At 43.1% G+C, this 26,904-nt stretch overlaps 1 protein-coding gene across 1 annotated transcript in view; it reads right to left on the bottom strand.

The window, feature by feature from the left end:
- agrn (agrin) overlaps positions 1 to 26,904 on the bottom strand; it is a 271,923-nt gene that overhangs the window by 143,748 nt on the left and 101,271 nt on the right. Inside the window, 1 exon segment of the mRNA XM_039799513.1 lies at positions 17,951 to 17,989. Coding sequence (XP_039655447.1) covers positions 17,951 to 17,989 — 39 coding nt within the window.

The raw sequence follows: 26,904 nt of genomic DNA, 5'->3' as shown, positions 1-26,904 counted from the left end.
CCTTTACAGGAATGAGACCAATCAGTAGCAGGGCAGAGCTGAGACCTGTGTCGGCAATGGCAAAAATGTACAGGAAATTACACCAAAGAATGAAATATAACTGAATCATCAGGTTTTGCTTTGTTTTTACACAACATTTCTTCCATTTGCAGGGCCTGAGCAGTTTCCAATGAGCCAAATTCACAGTCTTTTATCGCTTTATGCTCTCTGTAATCACATATGAGAACGGAATAACAGCTGGCAAAATCTGACTATTTCCTGTTGGAAATTGCTCATAAAAAATAAACTAGAAACATAAATTAGAAGTAAACAACAACAAAATAAAATTTTCACGCTGAACATTTTTGGCATATTTTTTGGCAAACAGCTCTGTTTGAATTAAGATAAGAACATCTAAGTACCACTGCTGTTACATTCACATGATTAATAGCTACAAAAAATGGCATTTTTATGTTCTGGCCTTAAACTGGCACTAGACTGTTTTCACATGTCAACTCTATGTATTAGGGATGGTAAGATTAATCGGTTTGCATTGCTGCGGCAACATAAAACTGCACCGATTAAAAAAAAAGTGCACCGAAAACAATAAAGTGACCAATCATTTGCTATTTAGACTGATTCCTCTTCTCTATTACGTTAGCGAGCGTGCTGTCACGCTGAATGCCGACTGCCGAGGCGTGTGAAAACCGAGTGTTCTGCCTAGTCCTGCGCTACTGTGCTGTGATTGGTTAGTACTACTCTACTCTATTGACGTGCTGTTTCAACATTTCTCACCACAGCTCAATTAGGAAAGACCTGTGTGTGAAAGGTTATTTTAATTTTTTCATTGTTCATATACAAACTGCTTTTTGCTTGTTGTTCATTGTGAGTGTTAAGCACATTTGTCTGCCGGCAGTAGTTATGGCACATTGCACTATGCTCCATTGCCATTGTTAATCCTGAGCATCCTCAAACTGTTAATTGTGTGAGGTGTAATAAAAATGTACTGTACTGTGAACTGGAGACAGACAGAGAACACTACACTACAAAAGACTTGGTAACAAGTGTTACTTGTTACCAACTTTAATTGATGATTTAGTGAGGAAATAAAATCAAACTCATATTGAATTGCATAGCATCATTCTTTTGCATGGCGTTGAATCGCATTGTGTGCTAAATCAATTGGTGTCAAATTGCACAGCATCGCAATAGGCGTAAATGGCATTGCATCGGTAGTTGCTGCATATGTATCTTTTATTGTTAATCTGATCGTTGGCAATGCATCGAGATGTGTATCGCATTGGCCTCAGAGTACATACTCAACGCAAACACACTTGCAAGCTTTGAGGCGCAACCCAATTCCCTCCGCATCCACTTATCAGCAAATACAAAGATTCTGTCAACCCCTCTGTAAATTTACATTTGTATAATTTAAAATTTTCTCTAAAGTAAAGAATCTGTAAACAGCAGTGGCATTTTATAGCTATAGATATTTTAGCACATCATTTGAGGGATGAATGGAAGACAAAAGCAAATGAATTCACTGCATCACTCCCAACTTGAAATATGGAGATAATGGATTCAGTATCACTGATCTGAAACCAAACAGACTCACTGTTCATCCTCAAGAGGGCTTTTCAAATATTCCGGGCCAGTCAAGTGTCAGTGCTGAGAAATGTGTCAGAAAATGTGTTGGACTGAGTTATTATCACCCCAGGTACAAGAACAGGCAGTATCAACCCCCACTCTCCCCCAAGCACATATACTCCACCTGTATACGTCTCCTTTCTCTCCCTTCTCTCTCTGGCTCTGACAGTCCTTCATTATTAATTTTTACACGCTTCCCTCAGAACTCTTTCAGCCTGCACCCCGCCACACACACACACACACACACACACACACACACATACACACACCTACACACTTCAATAATTGATACATTTCCCAGCACTCTGTCTAAAAATAGTCTGATCAACATTGCCCAATATTCACGCTGCATTTTTCCCACAAGTTCCAGACCCAGAGTCAAGGGCAGACCGAAGACTGTGGACACAAAGATTGGGAAAAGGATTCATACACCCACACACACACACACACACACACACACACACACACACACACATAACACAACGCTTCCTGCTCAGCACTGATCTCCTGGTGGGCCCTGATGCAGCAGCATATGGCCCCATCAACACCCAAACACGTAACGCCAATGAGACTCTATATTAGCTTATGCAATGCAGGAGCAATCCTGCATAATCCTTGACTAGCCTTGAGTCCTCATCCCACTGTGGACGATCAAGAGGTTTAAAACTACAAAAGACTCAACTCGTAGCAGAGCAGGTTTAAAACACTGGAGCCTCAGAGGCAACAAGCCCCCTTTTTTTAAGTATATTTAGTGCGTTGAATCTTTAAACCTTAAGTGACAAAGACAAGGCAAATATTTCAATTTATTTCCCAGAAACAAAATTAAACAAAGCAGGGAAATGATGAAAAGTCTGTGAGAAAGTTTGAAAGCGCACACTTCTAAGACGACTTTTGGCTCTTTTGCAGCAGGCTTTGGTTTCCTACAGGTGAACTCTCAACACTACGCTCACTGTACCCTCCCACTTCAGCTTGCCTAGTTCCATGGTGAAGATCAAAAGTGTAGTCAGTGTATGTGTGATGCGTTTATTCATGTTTTGTGCGTTCGACAACGGTGGTGTTGTTGTTTTTTTTCCTGTCCTCAACCACTTGTATTCAATTTTAACAGTACAAGGTATCCACTAGTGTAAATGAGATGGTAAATAGCACCAAGAGCAACAAATTATTTTTGTATTACAAAGAGTGAAGGTGTGATTACTTTTACAGAGAGCTCCAATTATCTTTCCCCGCTGGTTTAAAGTTGCACATCTGTCTGGAATACGCTACGAAGTGTTTTTTTTCCTACCGATTCTTGTGAATCTCGGCAACTTCTACCACATGGCAGGAGCTCAAACTGTGAATGCAGATGGTGTGCGTGTGTGTTCCTCAAGGCGGGGAGCAGATAAATCGTGATTCTTACTTTTGATTCAGCTCATTGATACTGCCTCTGGGTGTTCCATCGCAGCATAGTGTATCTCTAGAATTTAGGTTTCCAAGGGTGAGGCACATGTGGATCTAGAGCTCAGTGAGATGACCCCAGCCTGAGTTATGGCTTCATTTCTCACCTGGGCCTAACGTGTTTGCATCACAGTAGGTAAAGCTGGATAAAAGCCTCACTACATGGCAGCAGAGCAGAAAGACACTGACTGACGTGAACTCTGGTGTCTTTCTTAGCTTAATTAGGACACAACTGTCCTGGTTAAAGAGACATTTCCCGCAGGAAAAATTATTTCAACACTGCAAACATAACGATGACTCATCTCATGTAGGAATATGTGTTGCATATGGTCTCCATCTGCAGTATTTAACAATCTGGACACATTAATGAGCCTTCTACTCACATAGCTGTAATAATCTTCTTCCATCAGTATAATTAGTCATATTAATGTGGAAAATAAAGAAACTTGAATCTTGCACGTCAGCGTTTTAAAGGGATGTACAGTTAAGGAGGTCTGTCTGATAAAATGTCTTGATATAAATGTTTGAGGAGATGAATCTTCATGAATGTCAGCTGTGGTGTTAAAATGACATTCAAGAATGGACGCTCCACCAAACAACCATTTTGGATTTTCAAGTAAAGAAGAAAAGAACAATGTAATAGAGAATGCCTGTCAAAAAGGCATAGACTGTTTTGTACAGCACAGGAGCATCCATGTAGCAGCACCTGCACACACCAGCATGATTTTCAATGTAAAATGCAAATGACCACTATAAGGTTGAGAAACTGTTCTCTTCACTCTACTTGTCCAATAAGAAATCAGCTAGGTGCAATAGCTTATTTGGGACTTAAGTCGCTGACACACCAAGCTGATAATCGTCCGTTGGACAGTCTGGCGAGGTCGGTGACTCGAGTCTGTTCGGTGTGTTCCGTGGCGTCGTCCGTCGGTCTTAATTTTGGCCAATATGCGGGCACTGCCGGCAGTCGGACTCAAACTACCCATCTGATTGGTAGAGTGCTAACCCGGAAACGGGGAGCAGAATGAGCGTGACAAGAGTCTCTCAAAATCAGACGAAAATCTTTTAAACTGACCTTTGTCGATCTGAAATGAAGACAGATTCAGCAACTCCATGGCCTATTTCTCGCTTAAAATGTTTTCAGAAACATGTTTCAGTGAACTATTTTAGTACAATATGAGATCGTATTCTGAAAAAGCCGCCATGACAGTCTGGCTTTGAATTTCCGGAGAAACCAGACCCACGAGACGCATTCGTCCAATCAGCGGTTTTCATTTTTGGGCGACAATACAGATTAGCGCCGATAATTACGTCTCGACGGTTTGGGGTGTTCCGAGGCATTTTTTTGACCAACTCGGGGAAACTGATCAGTCCGACTGGCTTTTCTGCCGAGGGTCGGCCGTCTGGTCAGTGTGTCTGCAGCTTTAAACATTGGTCCCAGTTTTAATTTGATTTGGCCTTAAAAAGATTTTCAGCTTTGAACTAATGTAAACAGGAATTTGATCATCATCATCTAGCCTCACATTTCCCCCCACAGTATTGTGATAACAAGTTATGAATCCAAAACTGTACATCAAACAAAACTGTGTGCCGGTTTTATTATGACATTCACATTTGTTAATCTTTCAATCGTTTTAATCTTCAACGGTCTGTATTTGCTTTGGTCTTATCTACGTTTTCTTCTCTGCTGACCCAAATTCATCCTCTCCATCTGATCTCAAATGTTTTTGATGTATTCAATCCTCGTCCATCATTATTGACGCATCCAAGCAGACAACAGATTCAACCAAAAAAAAATAAAACTTCCACACCTTTGCCATGGCAAAAAAAAATACATTTCAAATATATAAACAAGGATGTCTGGATATATTTGCGATAATATATCTTAAATAATGCAGCTACATCTTCCCAGAATCTCCTGAGAAACCGCAAAGCCCCAATTCAAAACAAAACAGAGGAAGAGAGACTATAGAGATGGAAGCACAAGCTTTGGTTGAGCTTTTACATCTCGTCTGCACAGCCGAGTCTTCCTTTTTTAGGGAGGCAAAAAGCATTACTGTGATAATCCTGTTTTTCATTATGTGCAATATTAGCTGTGTGTAATCTAGATCGAAAGCCTTTTCCTAAATAAAAAGCTGCTAAGAATTCAAACGACTGACAGGTCTGGTGTACCTATATAGTCCAGAGGAGAGCTGTGAGATAAAGTAAAGTGTGCGACGTCTCTGCTGATTTCTCTCCTGGCTCATTAAAACTTTATGGACCTGAACACTCCTTCTAAAAGCAGCAGCGGCTCTTTGACAGAGCAGGCCTTGACTCTTACCATTAGCATAATGTGTTCGGTGATAGAAATGACCAAGATCCTGAAGGAGACAGGATTTTAAAGAAGTTAGGCTTTCTGAAAATCGTTATGCCAAGAAACTTTGAAGAATGCTTGAGCTCGTGTGGTTTTCACAAGATTTTCAAGTTATTTTATTTCCTGCCGTGTTTACACATATAATCATAAAAGCTGCACGAATCAATATGAACAATGGGGCAAATTACTATGTGTATTGTGAAAGGTGTTGCTCAAAGTGACAAACCCACAAAGACTCCCCCCCACTCTGCAGTTCCACTCAGCTGTATAGAAAGTTTAATAATAGTAATAATAGAGTTCCATTAGAAATAACACATTTATTGACCACAGGGGTAGCAAATCCAACTTTAGTGGCTACTTTGTCAGACATGAAAGAGAACAAACCGTTAGCTGAGAGGATTAAATAATGTGTTTTAATAAAGAAAACCAAAGGTCACTTCCATTGCGTGCATGCAATATGCTCTATGAATCCTGTGCTTGTGTATGTAGTTTGAAAACAATTCTTAGGATATACAATAAGATGCAATAATTGAATGCAAACACATTGGACGGCTACTGCTGAAAAACGATGGCTATAAATACAGTAGTATATAAAAATGGGCTTTTACATGAGTGAAAGACTTATATAACGTGTCAGTTAAAAATGAACATTTGCTTGTTTGACTGTATGCTGTTGCGTTTTAATATTGTAATTACCAGGAATCTCCTACTACCTAAGAGGTGGTCTTTCTTTTAATTTCTGTTGCTAAAGGTTCTCTGGATGGGGCTGTTTCCTGCCTGTTAATTACATAATTTCCTCTGTGACTTTTCCCTGGTGTTTAGAAAAAAATGTAAAACCTCTGATGATTGTATACAGACTGAATAATTCACTGTTAAATCAATGGACTACAGAGGGGAGCAGAAGAACAGAGAGGAATTTATATGAGAATGTAGCACATTGTGAGTTTTAAAAATTTAAAAAGTTCGCTCAAAGCTGCATCTAAGAGAGTTAAATATGCAGGACTGTTTGCAAAATTTAACTTCACGGGGACTCTGTGACATCCCTTCAAAGACAACCGCAGATCCCCAACCCTTTAAATGAACAGGCCTGGATGGGAATATAATTCACCATGTTTCACTGTTTACTCCATATGTGCATATGTATGCAGTAAAAAGCCTATTTTGAGCGGGTTTTAGTTTGCATAGACAATGTATTTGGTCAGTGAGCAGATATCATCTCCTACTTAAGTTGGCATTAAGGCGCATCCTTTGACAAACACCAATCCCTGTTTGTTTACCTGCATTGGCTAGAGGGCATGCTGATGCATAATAATGACAGTGTGTTTATGTATGTGTTCATATGTGTGTGTGTGTGTGTGTGTGTGTGTGTGTGTGTGTGTGTGTGTGTGTATGTGCGTGTGTGTGTATGTTCAGTCCCTGAAGCTAGCCATCTCTTATCTTCAACGCCATATCTCATCTTTTGCAGGACTACTGTGACCAATCTAACACTGCCCCGAGGAACAGAAAGAGTGTGTGTGTGCGTGTGTGTGTTTGTGTGTGTGTGTGTGTGTGTGTGTGTGTGTGTGTGTGTGTGTGTGTTGGCTGCCATCTGCCCCTGCCTCTCTGTAACAGCCTGACCTGTGCCGCCGTCTAACAGGAGCGCTGAACCTGGCTGCCAACCTTAACAGTCCTCCAGTTCAGAGCCACTCTAGACGGGAAAGTCACGGAGAAGAAAAATACCGAAAACTCTGTTATCTGATTGAAAGACAAAAATAGGATGCTTCACATCATCACCCAAACCAATCCCTGTTCCTCTCAGCTATAATGGAAGTGGTCGGGGGGGAAGGGGGTGATTGAATCGTAGCGTGGCATCAGATGAACCCAGCATGGCGCTGAGGTAATTGCACACTTTTTTCCCCCCTTTGGTGCTTCTCCTCGCACATAAAAGTCTCATTTTGAACAAGAGGGAGTGTATTGCCTCTCAGGGGATTGATGAGTGTTAGATGGCTCTGAGTGTCTGAATTAAAACCCCAACCCTCATGTTGACCACATGCTGCGTTTAAGTCCAACTGAGAAAATACACCTTTGACCATTCACTCTGCAAGATAGAGTTAAGCTCCGGAATGATTTCTTGCCTTGATCGACCATTGATCTTTTATTATATAAAGTCAACCTATGATGTTGGCCTTTGATATTACAGAGAGGGGAGACAGCTGAGATACTGATGGAGCAATGCATTCTGGGACCACTTTTTAGTGTGCCATCTTTGATAGGCTCCAATATAACTAACCTGTTTTAATTAAAATTCTCTATGTGCTTCTGACACACACATACACACACACACACACACACACACACACACACACACACACACACACACACACACACACACACACACACACACACACATTAAAGGTGATAAGTCCCAGCCCAAGGCTGACAAGCCCTCAGCGCCGGTGCAAAGTGGAAAGGATTTCTGGGAGAGGGAGGAAGAGAAAAAGATGAGGAGGAGGAGGGAGAGGGAGTTCAATTTAAGGATAATTTCAATTCAGGTCAATTTCTGAACAATGATAACTTAATATTCTCAGTATGCAGGATGGCGGAAGTGCTTGTATTTGAGTTTTTTCCCAACCTGCCATGACCTCGCTCTCTCAGTCTAATTTCTTTATTTCCCTTCTACTCCTTTTTTTCTAGGTCCCTCTCCCTCACGTCTTCCTTCTTACCTTTTTTTGTCCTCAAGTCCTTCCCTTCCTTCTTATTCTCTTGACCCATTGTGAGCGTCCTGGCCCGCAGGTTGGGAACCAGTGTTTAACGATCTAACTACTGAGCCTTTCCTCTCCTCTCCTTACATACTTCCAGAGAGCCTGTGAGCCAGAGTAACACGTACTTCTTCCACAGCAGCAGTAGTGCCACTTTGTGCCCCCATTTCCTCCCTCCAATTACCATGCATGAGCTACATCCACAACTAATGGACTGAATTACACACACTTACTCATTATACACCCATACACATAAATCCCATACACATGCATGTATTTAATGTTTCCTGCAGACTTAAACACACCTGGTAGGCTGTAAAACCATATTTCAACATAAATTCTGCCACTATCACAGCTGATTAAACACTGATTTAAGCTATCAGGCAATATCTAAAAAGGAAGAATCTTAAGTACTACCACAATTGCCTCCTTTTATCAAGCTATAACATCCTGATGAAGTGGAGGTGAAATTACCTGACACTTAATTCTGTAAAAAAAAAATTAAAGAAAATAAGCTACTAAAGTAACGGGAAAACGTGTCAACCTGCTGATGGACTTTTAGACTTTTAAATTTAAGTGTCAGTAATAACCAACTTGTTACTGTAGGATGAAGTTTTGGCAGTGTAGTGACAGGAGACAGCTGTGGGAAATGAGAGCTGTCTGACGCCAGTGGGAAATGTCACAGCTAATGCACATCACATGTGGAGGTACTCACACTGGATGCCTTGTTCCCTACAAGATGGGTATGGCTGTGTGTGTGTGTGTGTGTGTGTGTGTGTGTGTGTGTGTGTGTGTGTGTGTGTGTGTGTGTGTGTGTGTGTGTGTGTGTGTGTGTGTGTGTGTGTGCGTGTGTGACATAAGCTCACTCGCAAAGAAATTCCACATGTGTGCAGCATGTGTGGGGGTATACGACTGACTGAATTTTAGTGCTTTGCAGTCATTTGATACACAACCCATTCAACCATATATCAGGCAAGTCACATAAATAAAACAATCTGAGCTGGGTATGGCTCTGTGTTTGTGCGCTATATATGTGTGTGTGTGTGTCTGTGTGTGTGTGTGTGAGTGTGTGCGTGCGTGCGTGTGCTTGCAGGTGTTAAGGAAGGTAAAAACACACTTAACTGTATTATTACTGGAGTGAAGACACACAATTCTCACACTGAAATGCAACTGTAAAAGTAATTTCTTAAAAACAAATTGTTGCCTTTACTCCCGTGATTTATTAATCCATAAAGTTGGGCGGCTAACAAGAGATGTATAAACACAGACTGGTCCAAATTGAAGCCGAAGGCTGAGATATCCTGGCTTTTAGTCACTAGTATGGGTCAATCTTAGGGCTAGGCGATGAAAATCTTCTATCTCGATATAGGTCATTTCATATCACAATCATATCATATTGAATCACTGCCCAGCCCTAGTCAAGCTCCAAAAATCCTAAATCCTTTATTTCCCATAATGCAACCAATACCATCTTTTCTATAGAGCTGTGTAGTACTCTACATGACTAGTAACCTGACCTTTTTGTAAAATTGATTAAATGCCCCTCTAAAATGAACAAAATCTATTAGTGAATGACAGATCATTTCACATTTCCTAAACAAATTAACAAAACATTAATATATTTTGTTTGTCTTGTAAAATGAAATGGGGGGGGGGAGGTTTTTAAGACTAAAATAACTTGTTCAAAAGATTTATATTCTATTCTATTTCTTTAATATCCATCAACAATAAATGCAGCAGTTTCGTCAAGTTACAAGAATACACGCACGCACACACGCACGCACTAAATTGTTCAAATTGTTGTCAATTCTTCACTCTATTTCTATTTCTCTCCTCTTCCTCTCTCTTATTATGGAAATGAGCAAGCAGGCAGATGTGTGAGGTTGCTGGAATACTAAGCACACTATATACTCGTTCTCTCTCGTACACACACTCTGAGGTGTATTGCTAAAAAAAAATGAGAGCGATGTAATGTAATGAGTTAAATGCATAAACAAAAGAATATACAAACAAAGCCAGCCTGGGGGAAAATGAATTCCCCTCATTTGCACAAAACATCCTTTTTTTCTAGTGTAAACTATTCATTGACACAGACAGCTGTAGATGTAGTGGGCAGAGAGACAGTAGCGGTTTTCCTCCTCACCACAGTTGCAGCACAGCGATTGGTTGGAAAATGTAATGACAACAGGGAAGAAGAGCGCCTCAATGATGAATTTTGTTTTCATTTTTAAGTTGAATGGCACATTATCTCTCGCCACTGACCACCTAAGCCCAAACATATATATACATATTTGCGTAGTTATGAGTGTGCTCGCGACATAGGCCTACCTTTTCTTTAACCTGGTTCTGTGACAAGTTTATGACTCGTCGTGTTCGCACCTAAAAGCATGGAATCTGCACGTGTGGAACACACGTCCATGTGCGCAGACACCCAGTTTACTATGATAGGAATCACGTGCATGTCCACTGTCTCTGTAGCAGGGCAATACAGTGTCAGGGCAAGTGTCAAAACGTCCGAAAAAGTTAGGTTTAAGCTCTTAGAACTTATTTGAGGGGGAAACCAGCAATCTCGAATTCAGCAAGTCTAGAACTTACATTACACATACATATAATCTACATAAATGCCCCAGGATCATGCATGGATGCTGTTTTAGACGTTAACAGGTGGGTAAACAGTGTACTGTGTCTTTACCCCACTATGCCCCTGGCTGGCTCTGCACTGTAGCATATCATATGTTGTGTCTATTCACTCCCCCAGCTCCAATATATATATTTATTTACACTGAGGTAAAAAGCCGAACAGAAACATTCAGATAATAGTGATTTTCTAGGTTTCTCTCTTCTCTCTGTCTCAATATCTTCTGCCCTCTGTGTCGCTCTCTGCTATCATACATCTCAGCACAGTGAGAGGGCAGCAATCAGCACGCTACACAGACACACATGCATGTTTGTGTGTGCGTGTATCTGCATCGTGTGTGCCGGGTGTAAATGGTGTTGCTGACACGCTGCTGGGCCATGTGTCAGTGTGTTGTAATTGTGCACATCTGGTTGCCATGACAACTATGGCTGTAACGTTTCATGTATTCGTGCAAAACCGTCACGGTCCAGGTCAAGGTCGGGGAGTCAAGGTCCGGGGGCACCAGCCGCATGCAAAATACACGGTGTGTAATTTAGATTGATGCATGTAATGTTGAACCAAAGTTCACAAGTGCGACTTCCGCCCAGAAACATTTAGCCATACGCCATGAGCAACACGTGCTAATGTTAGCACAACCACCGGATTGGCGTGCAATGGTCAGTCACAAGCGCAAATGAAAACGAGCTGGAAGAACCACCTGTAGGTTCCCCGTTAGCTACAACAGAGAGGGAGCCGTGTATGACGTTACCGTTGTAAGGTACGTACAGTAGAAACACATCGAACATGCTAACGCACATTTAACAGGGTGTCATTCCACCCTAAAATGTATGTGTGCGTGTGTGTGTGTGTGTGTGTGTGTGTGTGTGTGTGTGTGCCTGTGTGTGATTGTCGAGGTCAGGTTGAGGGTGGGATGTTCAGAATGGATAGTTTCCTGCCCTCCCTGTGTATGCACACGCAACAAATTTATCACGCATACCACACACACACACGCACACACGCACGCACGCACGCACGCACGCACGCACACACGAATCCAAAGCACATACACACCGAAAGTAAAAGTTGATAGAAACTGTAAAATCGGATGTTTGGGGTTCTGTAATGTGTGTGTGCCAGGAGTGTATGTGTGTTCCTTCACACAGCCTGAGGTTCAACTGCAATCTGTAAACAATGTTTCTAGCTGAGTGAAGGAAAACAAGAAGCAAGGGGTGAAATGTTCAAGAGAGTTAGAGTGTGTGTGTGTGTGTGTGTGTGTGTGTGTGTGTGTCTCTGGCAGAACGAGAGAGAACAAGAGAGCACTGAACTGCAGATGCCTGACTTTCAGAGCAAACGTTGCTTCTGCAGAAAACTATGACATCTACAGTATCTGTGTATACAGTGTGGATATTGTCAGCACAGAGCAAAACGCTCCAATAACTTCCACTTCTTAATAGGGAAAACTCTGACTGTGATGCAACACTCGGCTAATAGCAGGATATCAGCGCAATTTTGTTCAGCAACACGTTGACACCGCAAGCCACTTATTTTCCTCTAATTAACAACCTGGCAATGAAATTCGTTCCGCTGGTTACACTTCCCTGTGTGGTTATTTTCTGACATCGCCACCAAACAATTAAATTAGCACCTACCCATCACAGATTAAAATGCAATGACAACTGAGTCCCAATTTAAAATAACTTGCTGCTGTGTTAATGAGAGGGAATGAGCGACGTGGCCTTTCACTGGTGCTGAATGGCTGCCGTCACCGTCAACAATGCGAAGAACGTAGTGAGCCCATTTAAGGCAACATTAGGCCGTTCTGCACGCTAATTACTTCCAATATATGACAAAGAGCTGGGAAGGTTTGGGTTTTCAACCGCCCCTCTGCACGGCCATGCTGTGCGATAAGGGCTTGGATAAGCAGCTAGAAACTATTAATTAGCTCACATGGATTCATACTGTCGATATGGTTTTCTTTATCCCACTAATGTCCTTCTTTCCGTTTCATTTCAGAGACTCGGCATAGTGACATACTGCTGCATTTTTTTATGCCGTTGTTTGTTTTTTTAATCTCTTGCTCTGCCATGAGGAAGAAGGAAATCAATCAAGTGTGGCTACATTTACTGTGCGTCTAACAGGGCAAAAGGAAAGTTGGCAGCACAGGAAGCTTTCATCAGTGTGGATGCATATTCATGAGTGAAATATGTACTAAAGGCTTTACTAAAAACACACATTGATAACTGATTTCCGGGCAATTTGTCATAACCTTTTAAGATTTACATGGCAACAAGAGGACGTTAAAAAAGCCGAATTGAAGCGGATATTGGGATTGCAATACTCCAGATCACACCTCTGTCTAGCTTCTATTGTACATCACAGAGAGGCCTAATGCCAACAAATCAGACATGGCTATAAGAGTTGCTGGCTGACAGCTTCCAGATCACAGCCGCAGATAGCTCAGTGTGTTGTGTGTCCACATCAAAGAACTGCTGATCCTTACAAGGTCCAAGGTCCGAGAATAACCTGCATCAACGCTGGCGGGAGGTGCTCGGCAGCCGGGGGACATATCAAAGCAAACTCGCATTGCAAACTGTGTCAATAATTACTCCTTGTCACAGGGTATCAAAAGCAAATAGTGCTGCACATTACCGGAGTATACCTCAGTTCTCTTCTTCTTGGTTGATGTTTTTGTTTTTCTCACTTTGGACTACTGCTTCTAACCTATTTTGACAGATCAATACCGGGTAAGCAGAGGTGAGGTGAGGCAAGCCTGAATGTGAACGCTGTCAAAGACGAATGGTTAGATGTGGGGGTTGACCAGATTTGGCTAATCCCATTGCCTTTTACCTTTGTTTATGGAAAAAAAGAAACTACTTACTGAGCCCTCCAGACGCTCACGTAAGCATCTGCTGATGCCACCGACACAAAACGAGACAGGCTACTCTGACCAAGGTGAGGATATAGAGTTCATCTGTGTCATTTAAAAAGTGTGTGCTTTAAAGGGGCAACAAACTTTTCTGTTGATAAAGTCAAGGCTGCCTCAACCCCCTCCGCTTTCCCCCAGCAGCCTCCGCAAAAGTGGTCTAACAAGTGGCTCTCTTTTAAAAGCCGGACATGACAATTCTTCTGTGAAATCGTAATACAGGAGAGGCAACTTTACCTTTTGATATCTTGATGTGAGACCTTCTCAGCCAGTAACCCCGCCCCAGCTAAAAGATGAGGTAGATATTTTGCCTCTGTTGTGTGAAATCTATGATGTGAAATGATTTAATTAAGATAGGCCGAGGAGCCGTAATTAATTCTGCCTCTCTCTGAGTTAGGCTTACTGTCAAGAACACAGAGAAAGGCTCCGGCAGAATAAATTATTGTGTGTGTGTGTGTGTGTGTGTGTGTGTGTGTGTGTGTGTGTGTGTGTGTGTGTGTGTGTGTGTGTGTGTGTGTGTGTGTGTCCTTACATCTGAGTGGGTAATGGGTGTGGAGCTCTTAGTTGCTGTATTCTCCCAGAGCTGACAAAGATTTATGTCAATTCTTTAGGACTGGGTAGTGTTCTTAAAGTGTAAGTGAGCCTCCTGGCACTCTTATTTAGGTGTTCCACCATCTTAGATCAAATCAGTCCAAGAGTGTATTTTGTCTGTCAGCATGGAGCATCCTCTGGGGAGCACCGTCAGTGACAAAAGCGCCATTGAAGCCAGGCAGGCTGTGCTGGAGACGGCTACAGTCACAGAAGACCTCTGAACTGAGGCTTAACTTATGACACGTCCTTTCTTTTGAGTCTCCGGCCTATTCGGATCATGTTTGACCAGTGTTTAGTCACCTAAGGTTTAGGGGTGGTACGGTTCACAAAACCCACGGTTCGGTTCGTATCACGGTTTTAGGGTCACGGTTTTCGGTTCAGTACGGTTCTTATTTCTCTTTATCACTCCAGAATATACTTCAGCATATAGCTAAAATTAGCATATTGAATGCATGTTGCACAAAACGTGCACACAGTGGCAGTTCTATATTGTTTTATTTCATCATAGGTAACGTGAAATCCAAAATGTTCCCACACACCAGACTATAAACGACGCTGGCGCATCCTCCAGCTCTCTGGGCAGCCTCTCTCCCACTGGACATTTCTGCAGGTGACGTGACGTGACGTGCAGCGGCGCCCCACTCCACTTGAGGAGCGGTGGGCTCGGTGTCTCTCAAAATCTGACGAAAATCTTTTAAACTGACCTTTGTCGATCTGAAATGAAGACAGATTCAGCAACTGCATGGCCTATTTCTCGCTTAAAATGTTTTCAGAAACACGTTTCGGTGAACTATTTTAGTACAATATGAGATTGTATTCTGAACGAGCCGCCATGACAGTCTGGCTTTGAAATTTGGGACCAGCCAGACCCATGTGACGCAATCGTCCAATCAGCTGCCATGGGTTGCGTTTGTCACGCGCATCCCGCTCGTCATTTCCAGTAACTGTTTTAACATAGGTGTATAAAGTGGACACTACGGCAGTAAGAGGTTAGTGCACATTAACAGTGTACTGACGAACCGTGCGGTACACACACGCTCCGAACCGAGACTAGCGAACCGAGCGGTTCGGGTGTTTTTCCATGAACCGTACCACCCCTACTAAGGTTGTAATAGGATGAACTGAAGGATAGTTCAAGGGAGCAGTCTACAGTACACCCGATATTCCTCTCAGCCTGAAGTCCTTGAGACAGAACTAAAGACGTGAATCTTTTCTTTGTCCAAGTTCAATTAAAAACTAGATTTTCCATAAATCAGATGACAAATACCTGGTGAAGTAAAAAATAAAATAAAATACGACCAAAGATTGTGTCTAATTAACACTGCCTCCTTGCTATGCCCTTAACCACTGCACAAACTCTGGATGTAGACAACTGAGGGCCAAGAGCCTCGTTCATCACTCATTTCTCTGAGTCGACCCTCTTTCCAAAGACCAATACTAATCCCTCAAGCTGCAAGTCTTTGAGCTTTCTAGCTCAGGCCAAACGCGCAACAACTGTCTTATTATCAGGAGACAACAAGCAATAATGAGTGTGGCCTGAGCCAAGCAACTGCCGCTTTGAGCTTTCAAAGAAAAAGCCTAATTAACAGCTGCTTTGTGACTTCCGTCACTTATTTTGACCGGTGATTATAGGCTATTCATTTGGGAGGATTTGTCAGCTATTTGCTGGTGGCGCACACCATAAATATCATCTAAGAGTTTTGCTAATGTTGTGCCAAACCTGCATTTTCCCCACCAAGATTCTCTCGCTCTAATTTACAGAACAAATTCCTTTACTTTCTGCAGAATCTCCTCATGCTAATAAAGACGTTTCATCAACGGCAGTTCAGAGACATTTAGGCTGTGTAAAAATGTAGACTTCTTGGTATCTTGTCTGTGATTTCCTGTAATCAAGTACTGGGGAGCAGAGCACCCTTGGCACTGAGGACAAGTTCAGTAGAACGAGGCCTGTGCTCTCTACTAAATCGCCCCTCCACCACTACTAAAACCATGCGTCTCCAAAAAGTGGCCTACTGTCTTATTTGGGCCAACTCTAATTGTCTCACTAATCTCTCCAGCGTTAAATGACCCAGAGAAACTGCGTCCCACAGGGCAGGCTTACCCCACTGATTGGAGGCTTTGCCTTTTGTTTTGCTTGGCATATTAAAAGAGCATAGGCTGCTGATGTAAAGCCTACAGAACTATTGGAAATGTAATTAAGGGCTAGCAGCAGCTTTTAAATGGTTGACTAGTGCAGAAACAAACTGTGCCCCTCAGACAGCAAAAACTTTAATACATGGGAAATGAGTGGCTCAATCGATAAGCAGGGCGTTATTTCCTTTGTAGGTGGAAATTCAATGGAAGACAGAAATGGGCTTGCTTCACTGCCTGCATGCACACTGTTTCTCATTTGCCCAGTGGAGAGCCACATTTTACAGCAATATTTGCTTCAAAAACAGACCTTTCTGTGAGATATAATCATTTGTCAAGACAATTTCATCTGCCATTAAAACAAAAACAAATAGTTGCTGTAAACTGCGCCGGCTCCAATTGGATCTCCAGTGTTTTTTGACGTGAGGCACGAAAGAGAAAAAATAGATGACACTCCTCAGGTGTTGAGGTGAGGCAGAGTTGAGAAACTCTCCAATCAAGCCCAATCATTTGTTGAAGCCAAAACGCCCCAGCCATTTCATATCGACAGTGAACAGCCTATTGTCCCGACCCTGCCAGACAATCCCATTCGTCATAAACCACCTCTAATTTGATACATTTTTTAAAGCTGACATCTTTTAGCAAACCGCTTTTCCAAACAAGCTGGCCTATGGGGCGAGTGATTGAGCAATTACCAGAAACAGATTCTGAAAGCCCCCACTGTTGCCTTTTGTCCCTGACATCAGCTGGCCAGCTGGGACATTAGGAACATTTTCTCCCTGTGTTTTCATCCCTCCAAACCTCTGACTTTGTAGCCCACAAACAAGCAGGATGATACGAACACCTTCAGAACTAGTAGGAGTCCATTCTTGGCTGGCTGTCAGTGCAGTTTAAAGAAAATACGACACAAAAGTCTATCAAACACTTTCTCAGTGCGCTGCCTCTGATAAATATTCATGATAGCAGCTTGAAAACCAGATGTTTTCCTCCAATTAAAGCTTGCTGAGGTACACAGTTTTGGAAATAAATTGTTGCTTTTTTTTAATTAAAAGCTCATGTTACTGGGCCAGCAAACAACTTAAACAATGCAGCGCCCATTTCAAAGATTTATATGTATGGGACAGGAGGAGAGGGCGCGGCTAACAAGGTGAGGTGATGGTGCTGCTCTACGCTCCTGGCCTACAAACCTCAACTAATGTAGAATACTCAGGGAAAGGGGGTGGATTATACCCTATCAGAAGGATGTGAATGTTGCTGTAGTAACAGGTATTGAACATCAGCCCAACTAGCCGTGCGAAGCAGATCAAATCAAGTCATCAAAAGATCCTTCTCACATCAAAGCCCTGAGCAGACCTGGCCACGTGCCTACCATACCAACTGTGTAAAAACCAAAAGCGAGAGCAGCCAAATCTGGCACAGCGCACAGACGGCTGGCCACTTCAAAGGCAGGGAACTGCCGTATGAGGTCATTACTCGCAGATACAACCCCAAAACACCAGCGGACAATGGAGGCGAGCAGAGAGAAACCACAGAGGACTTACCATCAGGAGGCTGGGCTGGAGTGAAGTGAGGAGGTTTGTCTGAAAGAGATAAAAGAGAAAGAAATCGTTTTTTAGTTTAGGGGGAAATTCACAGACTTCCCAGGGGTGCAGGCCAAGTAATTGAGTTGCTACCCTGCAGGAACCCAGCTGAGCTAATCAACAGTAGTGCATTTCAGCGATAGATATCATTTTATTTATTTTTATTTTTCTTCTCATCCCAAACCACACCGCATGACTTTTGATACCATGAGAGCACATGAGAATGGTAAAAACACACAGGAATGGATCTGCTTTTCTTTTGGGTTGAATAGTGTAAGATAAGATTTGAAATTCCACAGCAGTGATCACATCAGTGAAAACGTACTCAGTCCCCAACCCCCCAGCAACCATATGCAGAATAAATCAGACCCCCCCCCCCCCTTAGAATATCAAATGACATCATGCTACTCTCCTAGTAAACACCCAGCAGATGATGACATAAGGCTTGCTGGTTTGTGGGAACCATAAAACAATACCTGTAGTGTCAAATGACTGAGTATAGAGTAACACTCAGGGGAAAGACCTCATGAAACTGGAGTCCTTTGCAGTTTTGACACCTTAACGCTTGAAAATGAGAACAATCTTGACCAAGCAATGGATCCATAGTAGTTTACTGTAATGCAGACTGTGCATGGAGAACATATAGTTTGAATCACATTGTATAGCAGGGAAACAGGGGATATTCTTAGTGACAAAACAAAAACCATGCACAAACGGAAATCGGGCTGCACTAACATTTACCTTTATCGTCGATTAATCTGATGATTATACCATTAACTGTTTAGGCTACAAATAGCCAAAGAATTGTGAAAACGCAATTTCCCAGAGCCTCAGGGGGTGTCTTCAAATTGCTTATATTTTCTGACAGACAAACCAAAACATATTTAATTTACAATATAAGAAAAGAGATAAGAGAAAAGCAGCAAATTCTAACATTTGAGATGCTCGCCTTTTTAGGTTATGGTAGATATTTGTTTTGTTGATTGGCTAATTGATTAGGCAACAAAATCATTTCAGCACTGAACAGGAAACATCAAGCGGGATATCTGCCTGTTGATTAGCTTGGCAATTATGCAAAGTGCATACAGATACCAAAGACATATAGCACTGAATGATACAAAGCTAAAAGCAAAGTAAGAAGAGTGACATCATGTTGGAAAATTAAACATATCCAGTAGGGGTGGGGGAAAAAAACCGATACAGCACAGTTTGTCTGCTTGACAATACCTACATATACATTTTGCAGCAATAAAACTGAAGTGAGATAAACAAACAGAAAAATTTATCTTTTTGGATAAAACAGATGTTGACAAATAGGGTTGGGTACCGTTTGGATTTTTACGATTCCGATGCCGAACCGGTACTTTTAAAACGATTCCGATTCCTAAATCGAACTGAAAAATGACATCAAAGAAAGGCTCTTTTATGGAGTTTGTTTTTAAATTGAAAATTATTTAAATTGAACAATATATTAACGTTTTAAAGTACTTAAATATATAATAAGTAAACCTAAGTCACCTAACACATAACTACAATAATTTAACAATAAATAACAGTTACACTATTAACAAGTAACAACAAAATAAATGTTGTTGAGTTGGTATGCCAACCAGCTTCAAACTTTAGCAGTTCTTATGCAGAAAAATGACCATATTTGCCTTCTCTGGCAAGATACTACACCTCTCCTGACTTATGGCAGGTCCTGCACAGGAGAAAACTCTCTCAGATGTTGTCCAAGAGGTCTGTACACACACAGGTATGAGTTTGAAAGGGCAGACAATTTGGGGAGGCTGTCCCGCCTCTCCCACCACCTGGCTACAGGCTCTTGTCCTGAACGATAGACTAACAGAACAAGTGTAATATGTTTACTAGCAATCACGTGCAGTGAATAGTTAATATGCTTTTACGTCCGTTTTGGTGAGCCCAGAGGGAAAATATGCCATTTTAAAAGTAGCCTACATTTACGGTAGCTAGCTAACGGTATTTTTTATTTTTACGTCCGTTTCGGAGCGTGTACAAAAAGCCGTCTATCAGCAGTGATAGTAGTAGAGTAGCATCGCGGAGAATAGCTCGGACACGCGCTTCACACTGCAAGCGGGCATGTGCGCCACTCGGCAGAAAAGGGAGAAAGAAAAAAAAAGAGTTCCATAGTGGAAATTTGGTACCCAACCCTATTGACAAAGTTTCCTTTTGGGGACATAATTTGAAATTGGGGGGAAAAAAAGGTAATAAATTGCAATATATGGCAGAACATTGCAATATGTTTAAAATCACAATAATATCGTCTCGTGACATAAGTATCGTGATGATATCGTATAGTGAGGAATATCCAGCACCATTGTACCTTTTTCTAATACAAACAATCACCATAAAAAAAAGCCATCAGGAGCACAAGTACTGATCTACAGCAATGATTTTGGTGTCATCATCATTTGCCAGGGAACTTCACCAAATGGACAATGTGTTACCTCGAAGGCCATCACGATACACTGGTCACGGTGTACTAGGGCACCGGAGTACCGAGCACAAGTCAACCAAACAACCATCTGCACTCTCGCAGTCAACTCAGCTCGTCTGGCTCACGAAGCAGAGCTCCGGTGAGTTGTCAGAGCTGCCAGCATCGAACGCACACACCAGCACACACATTCAGAAAGGATGTGCAGACACCCAGCCATCTCTCTGACGTCTCTGCACTGTGAGGGATAATGAGGAAGATAAAACACATCACATCAATTACCCCACTAACACATTATTCCGGGGCTCCGTCAACCACTGCGCCAAAGCCTTTTCAGGACTTCTGCGATACCCGCCGTCGGCGTCCCAAGACACAGCTGAGTTTTAAATTTAGGCTCACTTAAAATTGCTTGTCAACAGTCGGGGCTTCGGGGGAGAAAGAGAGAGAAAGTGTGCGCGAGAGAGAAAAAATGAGGAGAGGGGAGAGGCGAGGCGAGGCTGGTGCTAGAGGTGAATAATGAAGTGTCGGCTGAGGCCGTTTCCCAGTCAGTCATGACGGTAACTGATTTCCATCTGGGGGGGATTTCAAGAAAACATATAAAACGAGTGAAACAGAAATTGGCACGAGGAAAATATTGAAGTTCTGCTGAGAGGGTAAAGGAGCACGCACAGAAACAGACATCCACACAAGCTGTACTTCCTGCCTCGCATTCTGAGCATGCATAAACACACACAAACAAACAGGGCAAATCAGAAAGAGCCTGACAGAAAAGGTGGCGTACAGAGCGCAGGGCGACACTAAACGATTTCGTCAAATTTCCATAATGAAAGGACGAGATAAGGTCTTTCCATAAACATATCAGCTTTTCCCATCTCCCTCTGCACCCAGCAAAGCGTGAGTTCCCGTGCCCGTGTGAATGCCAGAACATGGCCATCATTCACCTTATACTGTATCTTCAGCAAATCAATACGTGTCTGACTGTGGCATTTAGCCATGTGCACGCAGAGGAGTGTGTGTATGTATCATTGAATGTGTGTCATCTTCCCTATTGGTGCGGTTGATGTATAGTCACACAGAATGATAAACCAAGAGTGTGTCTGTGTGTGGGTTCTGTTGGCAGGCGGTAGGATTTTGTGGGGGTTACTGCGTGTGTGTGTGTGGGCATGCTTCACCCCATATGGTGACAATAGAAATAGAGAATCTGAGGTTGCACTGCTCCTCCAACACCCCTCCTCCCTCACCACACACATCCAAACACAAACGTCATCACTACCAGCACTATCACCATCCTGTCCAGCTGTCCCTGTGGCCACGCGGCGAGGGCTCTTGGCAGCATAAAAGAGCCCCTTTCATTTCATCAGTTCCTCCAACGCACATTTCTCATCTGAGAGGTTTAGATTGGCCCGCTTTAACGGAGTTTGTATTAAATCTATTAGAATCTGTCTGGCTGAAATTGATTCAGTAACACAGCGAGGTTACAAATGGACCAGACTGCTCTGGTCACCAACATCCACCAATTAGCCGGAGAAGGAAAGACTGACAAAGATGATAGAAAGACACAAACCTAGAAAAGAAGTAGACAAATGCTAAGAGGTGCATCTAATGCAGTGGCATCCTCTGGGATATGGGGATTTTGCCTTCTACATGGCTGAAAAGTCAACAGCCCGATAACAGGGTTGACATGGAACAAGAATCACAGCTAAAGAATATTAACGAGCCTCTCCTCTAAAAGGGTTACTCAAATTCCACTTCAACCCCAAAACGACTGCTTGTCGTTAACTTATTTATTTACTTATAATGATGTGCAAGTGATTATGTTGCACAAGTCTTGCATAAATAATAACCCACTTTGGATAGTTGAGAGGACATTCACCTTTAACACAGTCTAATCTGGCAAGGCACTCAAAAATAGACTTGTTTAAGTCTGTGAGAGAGTGAGGAGAATGAATAAGTTAGTGTTAACACAGACAGGCAAATGGAAGAGGGGGACAGCTGAAGGTGTGCTGTTGCCAGTAATGTAAAAAAAACAACAACAAAAAATGGTTGCATATCTTTGATGAATTCATAAACTCATATTGTGAATACAAATGATACCCAGCATGGGGTTTAACAGAAGACAAACTAAAGCAATTATCTCACTTTGTCTTTGAACCAAAGAATCTACCGATATGGTGACAGTCAAAACTGCCAACAGTAACTAAACCGCACGAACATTAACAACTTAATGAGCCACAATCCTTTCAATATAAAGTGGGACAAGACTAATGCAGCGGGGGCAGATGACAGGAGGGGTTGAGGCTTTCCAGGCCAAAAGACATGTTATCATCCGCCAAAGGCATTTAGTTCCCTTTTAATACTCCATCCCGCAGTTCAAAGTAAATGCCAAGTCTGGAGAAGAAACATAAGACATTTTCACAAGCCTACAGTACAGACACAGAAACAAGGAAAGGGGGGCTGAGACTTTAGGTGTCCTGAGTCCCTACCTCAAGTGCAGATAAGGCTGTCATGAGAAGTAAAGTGAGCTCGGTATTTGTTTCAACAAAGACATTCAATGCAAAAACTGTGTAGAATGTACAAACCAAAATAATTTATTCCCAGCTAAATTCTGTCTGTAAGGCCGCACCAATACTTTGAAATAGGGGTTTATAGCAAGCATTCTATTGCCAAGCACTGACCCATACATTTAGGTATTATGAAAGTAAAATTGTGTGTTTCTGATGAACCAACGTACAATTGTTGAGGAACAGGAGCACCGCGAAGCCCAGTGTAGATGTGGCCAGCAGGATCAGACAGATGTTGCAGGGGATCATGAAGTAGCGCACCACCAGGGACACCTTGTGTTGGTACCTGCGGTCCTGCTCCTGTGGCGGTGGCGAGGGATAGTGGCACCCGCTCATGCTCCACTCCATTGACCCCCTCCCCTCCAGGGTGGAGGAGATGACGGGACGAGGAGGGCGACGAGGGGTGCCCAAAGACCCGTTGGAAAAAATGATGGCGGCGGGGTAGAGCAGAGGATGAAGATAAAAGCACCCACAAAAAAAAGACTCGTAATGGCGGCTGTTTCAGCTGCGGTTCCAGCTGTGCACCGTGGCGAGGACCCGGTGACCGTTTCTGTCAGAGAATCGCAGCAGCAAGCTTTCAGCGGTTTCCAAGCAACACATTTTTAGAGATAATAACATCCATTTGGAGAAAGGGACAGGGATGTTGGACTCCTACAGCCCCCCACCTGTCCACACGACCTCCATTCTGCTGTGTCCACTAGGAAAAAACTAATGGGCTTTAAATCTGTGACTAAGTGTGTGTGTGTGTGCTGTGAATTGGTTTATACTTACAGTGCAAACATGTGTGTGGTTTTAGGTGGGTGGTGATAATGTGTTTGTAACTGTGCGTCAGTGCGCTTTTGGCATGTATGTGTGTGAGATGTACCTTAGCCAGAAATTTGTGTGTTAGGAGGTGGGTGTTTTAAATTGTCAGATATCCACACGGAAAACTTCCAAGCAGGCTGACAGTAAATCCACAAATGCAATCCTCTCCTTTCCCTCTCCCAGTGACCCTGACTGGTAATGAGATGGACGTTAAAGGGGTCTGGGAATGCAGCTTCTCAGAGCACTCCCACTCCTTTACTTGTCAAAAGCCTTTAAAACACCAAGCCAAGGTCTGGTGCTCACCAACAACATGTGTCACAAGTATTTTCCTAAGAGGTGACAGCCAAGCATCTTCTTTAGCCTCCCTGTGGCTGTTGCCTGTTGGGGCAACAAAGGTTAGCTCCTCTCCTGAGCAATGATTTGCCCAGAGCGCCTCTAACTCAACACAACTGCTTCTTTGTATCCACCGGAGACTGGCTCGTTTTTTTTTTTTTTTTGCTTATGGTTTTGTATAGTCTGGCACGGTGAAGAGATACGCGACCACGGCACGTAAGATCCGTCCAAACCTGTCACCGTCACCGGAGCAACTTGTATCAGCTGTAGCGTGATTAGCGGGATGGCTGGAAAGCAGCTGGCTGCCGCTCGCTAAACCATATGCTCCCGGGTTCACGGAGATGGCTTGTTTTTCCTCCCCTTCTCTCCTGCGTGCCTGACACTCCTCGGTTCAATAACCTTTATTCCCGGCCAGTCTCATGGAGAGGGTAAGCATCTGCCCCCCCACCGCCCCCAACCCCGCTGGTGCCGAATGCAGGTCAGAAGAAGTGGCGGAGAGGGAGAAAAAGTTGGAGAGAAGAAGGATCGCCAATCCCCACTCAACCTGTCAATGCAGAGCCGTCTTCTCCCCCAAGCAGCTACGGCCGAGCACCAAAACACAGAGACGATCTAAATGAATGAACTCGTGGAAAGAAAAGGAGAAAAAACGGTGTGTGATCAGAAATCAGCCAAGAAGCTCGAGGCACAGATTTGTTGGGCTTTCGTCCCTTGTGTCAGCACCGAGACAGAGAATCCCAACCAGATAATTAGAGGAAAAGGTTCTCATTGCGCCCTGATCCTCGTAAGACTTAAGTTGATTCAGCATCTGCTATTTCTGCCTTTCAGGAAAGAACTTGTCCGGCCTTTTCTTTCTTTCTCTGGTTCGTCGACTCTTTTTTTTTTTTATACGCTTCCTCAAGCATCCAGTCCCCTTTTCACTGGGTTGTTTTAGTCCAGAGGCGCTTCAGTGTCCTGGCCGCAAGGATTTATGCACCAGCTTCTCCTCTGTGGGGATCCAACATTCACTGGCAGCCAAAACAACAAATTAGACTCCGGGTATTCATGGCGCGCTTAATCCCCAGGCAGCAGGTAGTGGTCCCAGTGTCAGCGCACTCAGTCAGCCAGCTGAAGCAGAGAGGAGTGAGTCAATGACAGAAGTCAGCAGACAGACGCAGCAATACAGAGAGAGAGAGAGAGAGAGAGAGAGAGAGAGACAGAGAGAGACAGAGAGAGAGAAAGGAAGTAAACGGGAGTGAGGAGTGCTGGCAAAAGGAAAAGCAGCTCCTGACACTTCGGTCCACCTTTTCTTTTTCTTTTTTCTCTTTTGGAGAAAACAGCAGCGGCGTGTTGCTGGTTTCCCAAACACTCTCCTCCTGAGCGCTCCTCTCTCAGCCCTCAGCTAGCGGAACGGATGAGCCCATAATGAGAGAGCGAGAGAGACAGTGCAAGAGAGAGAGAGAGAGAGAGAGAGAGAGAGAGAGAGAGAGAGAGAGAGGTGGGGGGAGTGGTTGAGGGGCTGTCTTTAACAAAGGCAGAGGGGAGGGGGGTTGGAGTTGGGTGAGGGAACGAAAAAAAAAAAGAAAACGAGCGAGAATAAAGGCTTTGGGGAATAGTACTCGAGTCCTGTCGGAGTGGGGAGGGGGGCAGCAACAGTGCAGCAGCAAAACAAAAGAGGGCTACGGTCTTGGGAGATGTCAACCAACTCCTCCATTTGTTTATAGCCTAATCAAAAGAAAGTCTCTTCCACAAGAGCTGGAGAATTTCCACAAAGATTTAATGAGGCAAACCGAGAGAAAATAGGCCTGCAGATTGAGGGAGAGAGCAAAACTTAAATACATTAAAGTCAATCACATATTGAGTCTCTCCAAAGAGCCTAGCCCACTTGTTTTTGACAGATATGTGCCACAAGTACAAAAATAAGCCTGAGAAAGTCCACATGCGTTCCACACAAACAAGCCAATATTCAATTAATTAACAATCCCATTTGGACCTTTTTTTTTTTTTCTTACTCACTTTCATGACAACTAGGATTAGGTTTCTTCTCCCCCACCCCCACCCCGTGTTAAATAATATGGCAAAAAAAAAAAAAAAGAATATTCAGCAGATCTGGCAAAAGATCTGATGCGGATGCATCTATTTCACAGCATGTATTATTTTGCCCTTTTTAAAATGCAATGCTTTGTTGCTCATCTAATGTGATAATGAGGTCAGAATAGAGGGGTGGTTACACTGTTTTAGCAAGACCCCCGCATCAATATCCACTTTGAACAAAGTCAACGGTGGCAGGCGCCAGATGCAAGGCGGTATCTATCATCAATTATTTATGTTTTTTCACTCTCTCTATCTGTGTCTCCATCTCCATCTCTGCCGTTCCATCCAGGGCCCCACACACACACACACACACACACAAGGGTGCGCACAAGCATACACACTGGCAGTGCACACGTAGTCTGCATCCACAGAGGAATTGCATGAATGCACACACAATTGCCTTTTCTGTCTGATAGAAACACATACACACAGCAAAATGCCTCCTGTCTTTTTGTCTCTATCTGATTTCCACCTACAAGCTCACACAACTTGGCCACACACTCGCACTACAGTACACTTACCACTTACTCACACAAACACACACAGACAGACACACATGAAGGTGATCTTGCTTCCGCCCAAAGTCATTTATCTCTTTGGAAAGTGTGTTCATTCCCAGACCTAAGCTGAGCTCTGTGGGGGAGACTCTAATACGAGGGGAGCCAGGTTTTAAGACTGCCTGCTGAGTGGTC

This window comes from Perca fluviatilis, chromosome 5 (assembly GCF_010015445.1).
Source record: "Perca fluviatilis chromosome 5, GENO_Pfluv_1.0, whole genome shotgun sequence".
In the NCBI taxonomy this organism is placed as follows: Eukaryota; Metazoa; Chordata; class Actinopteri; order Perciformes; family Percidae; genus Perca; species Perca fluviatilis.
The sequence above is the reverse complement of the archived record's forward strand: the minus strand, read 5'-3'. Positions and strand labels throughout refer to the sequence as shown.